This window comes from Botrytis sinoallii (genome assembly GCF_014898435.1).
Source record: "Botrytis sinoallii strain Bc 23 chromosome Unknown BSIN_001, whole genome shotgun sequence".
Lineage (NCBI taxonomy): Eukaryota > Fungi > Ascomycota > Leotiomycetes > Helotiales > Sclerotiniaceae > Botrytis > Botrytis sinoallii.
The window spans coordinates 6,013,208-6,021,543 of NW_024066028.1; the positions used below are offsets into that span (position 1 = coordinate 6,013,208).

The window sequence follows — 8,336 nt, forward strand, 5'->3', positions numbered from 1 at the left end:
TTATATTCCAAAGAACAAGGTCTCTGAAAACGATCTGTGTAATTACATCAGATTACTATGTATAGTGTACAATCTAATGTATCTAGCTTCTGCGCTGTTCTAATAGTAGCGTGAAACTAATTATCAGGTCATGTGATTCAATGATTGAACTCAGGTTGAATTCAAGTGCAGCACTGTGTATGAGCAGCGAAGACATTGACCGAACAGTCTCTCCCTTACTAGAAAGAATATAACCGCTCGTCATCATCGACCTTCCCACGCAAAGAGATTTTTGAAATGAATCAATAACAATGATGAAAATATTGAACCATTTCGACGATGCGACATGAGGTCAGGCACGCTCAGAACCATGTGTCGCCAATGTTAAACTTGAATATCTCACACACTTGTGATGTAGGACTAAGTGTCGTTGTGAAGAAGCGTCATTTTTCCACAATATGAGATAATTAGACGAAAATTGAAGAGGAAACTTCACAAAAATCTTAAAATGTGAAATGACTTCTTGCACAATGATTCTTCTGACGTGGAACTGAGTAGGTACATATATCATTGAGGCCAGTAAGGTGTTGCATTTCCATGGGGTTTGTCGCCAAATATTCGAGGTATAATGAAATTGATCTATCCTTTGACTTCAATGTACACCGCCACGCTCCTCGAGATCCCAAGCATCCACATACTCTATCGTTTCACTCGCAACCTCTATCCCTTTCCGAACCAAGTCTTGTGTCCCAAAACCATTCTCGACATCATGTACATAGATCCTATCGTTCCAATATCAGTCAAACCGTTCCTGCCTCTTATACAATGCTATACATACCGGCGAAACCTCCCCAAAGAGCGACGTAGTATGGGTAGAGCATGATCTTGCTGCGAGAAGTCTGCATAACTTATCAGAATTGTCCTTCATAATAGCCGTGGGTATTTTCTACCCCCCACCCCCATGCCTGGGAATAGAGAGCAATTTACGTACTTGGTTCCATTGACGAATGTGCTTCTTAGCACCTTCTTGGAAGAGCGCCTGGTAGTAAGGAACGCGGTTCTCGCGGAGTTTGTAGCTATTGGGTTGAAAGAGTCAGCAAATGGTCTTGCAACAATTTCTCGCAGGTTCGGTGAAGGGTGGAGTCGGGTGTAGCCATGATCTCCGCAACCTCTCAACATATACCACGGTCCTGTGAAGACTTAGAATTGTGACTTACCCAGCCATTGTGTCTGTATTCGAGGCGTTACTGCGGTTTGTTTGGGGTATTCGAGGAAGTGGTTCGATGTTGAATTCGCAGGAAGCTCGGATTCAAAGCCGCGCTAGTGTTTATGACTAAGCATTTTCAACTTCCAAAGCAGCCCCAAAATATTTTGAAGAAAGACAATGCTCGATTAACTTGTAAGCTTTAATAAAAAGCATGCGATACTTTCTATGGCAGTGATGGATCTGTATAAGTATCTGACCGAAATCTCAAGGGACGGCGCATCATAATGCGCCCTGCTTTACAACGACACATCTCTAGATATTCATCATTGAATCTCCTTCGATATCTAGTACACGCATCGAATACCCCGCCGTCCGCCAACATTCAATATGATTGTGCTGGTAAGAGATGCAATCGAAACTACGCAAGTTTCAGCATTGGGCTTGAGGCTGCCAACCAGTATGACTCGCAACATGATAGCCTTGTTACCGCCCAACCAGCCGTACGGCATGTGGTTTCGAAAAGAGCTCCGAATGGCTCCCACACAGTCATGCCTCATGCCGACACGAAATCGATGACTACCAAAAATTACAATAGATGGAAAAATCACTTCACACCTGGCGAACTTGAATATGAATCGCGTGTATCCGAAAGGGCTCGGGAAGGCGCACTACGATTAGTCGATAACCCGATTTATGAGAAGGATATTGAACTCTGGGCGGTGCTCTTAGTATATAGGCAAAGAATCTATGGTGATGAGGGAGTGAGGATGATTTGGGAAGCAATAGTCACCAGAAGCATCCAATTGCCTGTCGAGGGTTTGGCATCTTGGACAATGTGGAGGGCCTTTTTAGATTTAGGCCTAGAAGATAAAGCTGTGCTCGAAAGCATTATTCGATATGCGGATGGTCTACTGCAACAAACCGGTCAACGTTGGAATGGACTTTACACGAGGCTCATGTATCATCTTTTAATGAATCACAGGGGCGCCGAAGCATTTCAATGGCATCGAAGATTGATGGTGCATCATTCACCAGAGGCTAAAGCTTTCGAGAAATTATGTTACAGAGTTATTACTCTCGGGGGAGATATCGAAGCTCTGCGGAAGATTTATGAAGGAAGTAGATTTCATGTATCATATTCCAGCATCTTGGTACCATTATATCGTCGAGAAGAATATTCGTCTGCATACAAATGGCACTTCTCGCTTTTTCAGAAAAAAGACTTTCCTAAAACTGCAAGACCTACAGAAGATCTGATTCGACTGTTGACAAGATTCAGAAGCCCGTTGGGTCTTCGGGTCGCCCGCAGCTTAGTACATGCAGGAATATCCATACCTCCTGGTCTAGAGCATGAGCTTAAAGACACTCAAAGTATATCTAGAGAGATGATGAATCTTATTCATGGTGAAGTCTTTCATATTAAACCTAAGAAATATGATGATGAGTTGGGAGCTCGATGGCTTGCTACAACTTGGGTGCCATTAGATGTATCCATACAATCCATTCACGCACTGGGAGTTAAAGAAATCGGGCCCCTATCTTTTCAATCTATTGCTCTGCGGGATCCGGATGCCAAAGCTATCATTAAGAGGCTCGATCAGCTCGCAGATCTTGGTATATCTCCTGGTCAGTCGAAGTTTGTCAAGGCCGTGGAATTTTTTGCGAGAGAGGGAAATCAAGAATATGTAAATGCATTGGTAAACAGCGACCAGCATCCTGCAGCACTTGATGATTGGATACTCCAAGAGAAACTCTTGGCTTCGTACGCAGCGAAAGAACAATTAAACGAGTTCCGACAAGCGATGGCCATACGATTAGTCGGGAGTAGAACTCCTGATTTTGACGTTTACAACATACACCTTAGGATTTGCGTTATCAGACACCAATGGAATGCTGTACTGAAGACATTATCCGATATGCGGATAAATCATATACCGGTGAAACCGACCTCGATATCCTGTATTCTGCGGCAACTCTTGCGACCACGTCGGCGCGGTCGGCGACCAGTGATGGATTCTAAGCACAATAATTTTGATGATGTAACTATGGCCACCAAGATTCTGACAGGTATCATGACATCTGGCTCATCAGTTCCAGTACATCATTGGACCGAAATCATTCGGCGACTAGGGATGCTTGGCCGCGAAAAAGAATTACACAATTTGTGCCTGTTTCTAGCTTCCTGGTATGGCTCCAAAAATCATGATCTTCTACCTGGTGCAAACCATCTACGAATTCGAGATCGCACGCAACCTCCGGACGATCTAGTTCCTAAGTGGCACCATCAACATCCTCTCAAGTGTCTCTTTCCACCCAGTCTGCAAAGAGCTATTGTGGAATGGGGTTTTCAACGAGCGTTAGCGAGCCCGTCGCCAAAGGTTCCAGGCTTTGTCCGCGCGAGTAATAAAGTAACATACAATATCACGAATGGGATTGTACTTTTGCGAGAACTCCACCATATGGGCGTAGAGATCGAACCACATGCGATCAGAAGAGCAGTTGTTAATCGTCTGATCATTCTCTATGGGCCGGGAAGATCCACCGTTAAAGCGAATCGACAAGCGCGAATTCTGAATCCCCTAAGCTTGGAAGAGGCAATAGCTGAGATTGATAATTGTCTACCAGGGACAAAAATGTTCCCTTATCCAGATGCGGCGAAACATATTCGACACCAAGCTAACATGAGATTTTTAAGGATTAGACGTTGGCGCTTGAAGCGAGATGCTAGATTGCGATTGACAGGAAGGTTTTGATTCTAGGGCTGGGATCTGTACGAAAGTTGTATCATATTTTGAATTGATGTCAGGTTTCATATTTATGCAGTTTTGATATCCTATGGTCTTTCAATCCCTCAAATCATATCAATTTTACAAAGCAATTGTTTCTCAAGTTATCTCTCAGACAGTGTTCCTCTTTAAACTAACGTACCATCTGTCCGGGGAACAAGAGGTATCGGATGGAAGAAATCACATGCCTAACGCGGTATCCCCAGGGTTAGCCACTAGTCATATGAAACGTTCCATTCCATTCAGAATCGGACGAGAAGGACAATCGACAAACGCGATTTGATCAAATGCTAATGAGACGGTATCAATCGTTCATGGCCATGAGGAAAAGGCAAAGACGCCTGCAGTGCGGTCTCTCACTTTCTAAATAATACGGGAGCAGTTGCCTAGATGCATCTCATGTGAGTTGAAATTGGGATTTGGGAAAGAACAAGTGATACAAAATTCCTAAGCGATTTTCCCTTTTTGTGATATTTCACATATTCAGAAGCATGCGAGCAAACCTTTCTGATGGAGATAATGTCTTCTCCGTATATGTATACAATAATGAAGAAGTCTATCATCAGTGTGAGTCTAATTTGAGGATAGTGACTAACTTTCTACATGCCGATGTTTGTATTGCTACTGGTGATGAAGGTCTGATGACGATGTTTCCACAAACGCCGATTTTTTGAAATCGGTGTTTGAAGCCCTGAGTCATGTATATAGATATATGTGTTCGTTCATCTTTTTCCTATATAAGGATAATAGTTTTGCGCTCATAATTGTAAAGATTCCTATTCATATCCCTCTTGGTTTTGAAAACAACTCAAATCGAAGGAATCAGATAAAGTCTACAAAACAACAAGACAACATACCGCATCACTATGTCGAACAGTGCGCTCCCAAGCATACCTCCGCCCTATCTCCCCGGAGATCACGCACAATGGGGTACCAACGACCGTTACTTATACGTCATAATACAAACGAACCGAATGGAAGGCACTCAGGGGTTTGACTACATGGTTCAGCCTCCTCCATTCTCGACTAGTGAAATGGTGACGAGCAGGGCTAGGGAGGAAGATTTGAGGGTTTTTGCTAGGAATAGATCAGTTTCGGGAGGTTAGGCTGTTTGAAATTTAGATGTTTGTGTTGAGTTGGGAGATTCTAGCGATGCTTTAAAAGGGGTTCTCGACAGTGGCGTGGGGTTATTTGTATGTAGTTGACATTCTGATGAACCTCTCGAAATCACCAATGTTCTTCTTTGATCTCAGTATGATGCTTCCATCTGCTCAGCTACACTCAAGTCGTGACGTACCAAAATGAAAAATTGATCTTGCTGAAATGAATAAGAAATCAATAATATATCATTTCGAGATTGAATCGATTATCAGTTATTGACTTTGGTTCTTTAGATTCACCATTCCAATTTGAACAAACTTGATTCATTATTTACTCTAAGATATCAATTCATATTATGGTATATGGGAGAATGTGCCAAAACTCAAGAGAGCCTTATCGATGCTTTGCTATCCGACTTAGCTGTCCCTCTTCAACCTTCTTCACTTCCCCATTCTCTAACTTTATCATATAATAACACCTAATATTGAAATTTCCCCGCCCTTCCTCAGGACAAATTTCCTCTCTTATGCGCTCCGATCTCACAGTAACGGTAATGAATTCAGCATTCTCAGTCAAAGCACCAATGCTCGAATGAATTTCCGATGTCGAGTCTCGGTTCGTAGTAACGTTGCTAATTTCTGGCGCAGTTTGAATGTCAGATGTGGGTGCTGTTGATATTTCTCCTTTTCCGGTCCAATAAACACGAGTGCCTTTCCTGAAAATTACTTTTGTAGGATCCTGAAGTTCGTTAGTTGAGATTTCGCGAGTGAGTAGGGGGTAAGCGAACGGATGGGAGAATGGATGTGTCATCAGAGCAATTAGAACAGGAATTGCCCATCAGGGGCTTTTGGCTAGAGTTTGGAATCATGGCGAGAGATATCGACTGTGATATTTGTGATGTAATTAGAATTGAAATTATCTGTGGTATTTTGAGATGGTAAAATTTGACTAGTATTTATTTGAAATAAATAAATGTTGATCTTCTGTTATGGCACCTTCTCGTCTACACGTAAGTTCTGACTTATATAACTGAAGATTGTTACGCTCTTGAGTAGTTTAGATTCACTATGTCTGCAAGACGCATAATTAGCAACTATTCACAAACTGACAACTCTGAATCACTAGCTGGAAGCGCAAACATACAAGTAATTCACCTCCAAAATTGCCCAGGAACACTCATACTTCGTCAAAGCAGGACTTTTCAAGAAAGTTGAGCCTATATTTGGGGTGTCTTAATGGCAATCACAGTCCAATTATACAAATGAACTGATGTCGGTGACGTTATCAGGGTGTCTGATAGTCTGGACTGTAGTTTAACAATCAAAAGCCTTGAAATATTCAATCATCAATAAATATTGAAATTGTTTTTACCATCAAATTCATTTGAAACGATTTTTTATAATTAAAACCTCGTAATAGCATTTGATGGAGAACTCATATCACGACACAAAAATCACAGCCCGCCAAGAACAAACACTTTCAAAAATGGCATCAAAAATCAACGACTTCTATTGTTCTAAACCCAGCCATGTGTTCAAAACCTACGATTCTCACACAAGACTAGATAAAACCCATATTGCTATTGCGCATTAACATCCTCTACTTCTTCGCAATTCCGACCGAATCTGATAATCAGAGCCATCTCAACTCCTTCCCATTGACCTTTTGCACGATTGTCTCCCCGTCAACTCGTATATCATAAAAAACGCTAACTTCTTCGGGCATGATAGTTCTACTGGTACTGGTACTCGAAGTTCCGTTCAAACCTGCTCCTCGGTGTGAACGTGGCGCCGCAATAATGGTTTCGTGTTTCTTAATCACAGCGACACGAATTTTAGCATCATCGTTCGAGTTGTTGATTGAGGGGGGCAAAGAAGATGAAGAAGAAGATGTTGGTGGTGGTGATGGAGGAGGTGTAGTTCCTTTGTGACCGGTCCACAAGAGTATGTCGCCTGTTTTGAATGCTTCCGCGGATCGTAGAACCTTCAGTATGTTAGCTAGGCTTTGTATCTAGACACAGGGTATTAAATAAATGGAGGGTATGACGAACAGCCGAGGGATCAGTTCCTGAAGAACTGGAAAAGAGGGCTGCCATGAAAGGAGTTTGGGGTCGGTCCGACATGGATGCTTTTTTTTATTTGGGTCTGGAAAGCTTCTGTGCCCTGTGTTGTTACAATTTTTCGTGAGCTGAAGAGCAATTTAATGAGTTTCTAGTGAATCAAGGATAATTTTTATTTTTTTCAATTTTCCTCATTTGGCACCAAATTTCCCTCTTATATAAGTGAATAGCTTTAAATATCACAGCAGTGAATTGTTTGGAGTTTGAAGGCTGACTCTATCGTACTACAAGAGGTGTTGTAAGCAAACCACTATCATTCCTCATTCAGGAACCAAACTTCTATTATTGTGCTCTTCCCTAAGTCAAAATTACATGGTGACCGCAACCACTCTACGTGTTAATGAATCCTTGTCCAAATCATGGGAAGTCATATTATGGGTTTTGTGTGTTTATCAGGTGCATACGGGTGCCATAGAGTCTGGCCGACGAGAACACTATATTGATTTTGCCTGATTAACAACCAAATCAGAAGAACAGGGATGTATGTAGTTGGTGCTTGTTTTTTGTGACTACTATGAATTTGAAAGCAATTCGGAAGCTTTGCGCATTCTTTGGTCTAACGAAAACACACTCAAAGATCGATTATTTCACTTCACTTGCAACAGTTTTTCTTTTTCAGCCAGGTTTTGAAGGACCGAATGGGGTTTAAACATGTGGTCTCTAAGTATGGGTATCCTATGATATTTACATGGAGAAGATGAAGCACAGAAGCAGAATCCCAGTGATTATCATTGTCTTCAAAGCTACCAAACAATTCAACCCCATACTAGAAAATCCCAAGCTAATGATTCTTTTCCAACCGTTCCGATACTGGACGCCAGCTTAAATCTTTGCCACTGACTCTGTATTTTATAGCGCCATTAAATAACATGATGTCATACCAGTCATCCACATCGCCGGCTTTCGCCTCGGCAATTCTCCGTGATTGATCGAGACATGTAGAAGAAGATGCAGGAACAACGGGGTTTTCATGCTTCCTCAAAATGGTGGCGCGAATCGAGACAGGTAACGCTTGCGTCCAAATTAGGTTTGTGGGATTAGTCCAATACACAAGAGTGTTGACCTCAAACACTTTGCCTGCGAATGGATCATGGAGTGGTGATGGAGCTGGAGGACCACCGAAGTCGTTTGATGGATCGGACAT

The 8,336-nt window shown here is 42.2% G+C and overlaps 5 protein-coding genes across 5 annotated transcripts; 1 reads left to right on the forward strand and 4 right to left on the reverse strand.

The window, feature by feature from the left end:
* Positions 1 to 453: 453 nt before the first annotated feature.
* EAF02_001222 (uncharacterized protein) lies at positions 454 to 1,324 on the reverse strand. The gene is made up of 4 exons (XM_038897270.1): positions 1,197 to 1,324; positions 971 to 1,055; positions 818 to 878; positions 454 to 761 (listed from the first exon to the last, which is right to left on the reverse strand). The coding sequence occupies exons 1-4, from the start codon at positions 1,202 to 1,204 to the stop codon at positions 700 to 702; spliced, it is 216 nt and encodes a 71-aa protein (XP_038764129.1). The 5' UTR covers positions 1,205 to 1,324; the 3' UTR covers positions 454 to 699.
* Positions 1,325 to 1,470: 146 nt separating this feature from the next.
* EAF02_001223 (uncharacterized protein) lies at positions 1,471 to 3,939 on the forward strand (the record flags this gene model as incomplete). The annotated part of the gene is made up of 1 exon (XM_038897271.1): positions 1,471 to 3,939. One exon carries the CDS (start codon positions 1,471 to 1,473, stop codon positions 3,937 to 3,939), a length of 2,469 nt encoding a protein of 822 aa, XP_038764130.1.
* A 1,527-nt stretch (positions 3,940 to 5,466) lies between these two features.
* Positions 5,467 to 5,941, reverse strand: EAF02_001224 (uncharacterized protein; the record flags this gene model as incomplete). The annotated part of the gene is made up of 2 exons (XM_038897272.1): positions 5,467 to 5,811; positions 5,861 to 5,941. The coding sequence occupies 2 exons, from the start codon at positions 5,939 to 5,941 to the stop codon at positions 5,467 to 5,469; spliced, it is 426 nt and encodes a 141-aa protein (XP_038764131.1).
* A 764-nt stretch (positions 5,942 to 6,705) lies between these two features.
* EAF02_001225 (uncharacterized protein) lies at positions 6,706 to 7,195 on the reverse strand (the record flags this gene model as incomplete). Its single annotated transcript, XM_038897273.1, has 2 exons — positions 6,706 to 7,056; positions 7,124 to 7,195. 2 exons carry the CDS (start codon positions 7,193 to 7,195, stop codon positions 6,706 to 6,708), a joined length of 423 nt encoding a protein of 140 aa, XP_038764132.1.
* Positions 7,196 to 7,973: 778 nt separating this feature from the next.
* On the reverse strand, positions 7,974 to 8,336 carry EAF02_001226 (uncharacterized protein; the record flags this gene model as incomplete). The annotated part of the gene is made up of 1 exon (XM_038897274.1): positions 7,974 to 8,336. One exon carries the CDS (start codon positions 8,334 to 8,336, stop codon positions 7,974 to 7,976), a length of 363 nt encoding a protein of 120 aa, XP_038764133.1.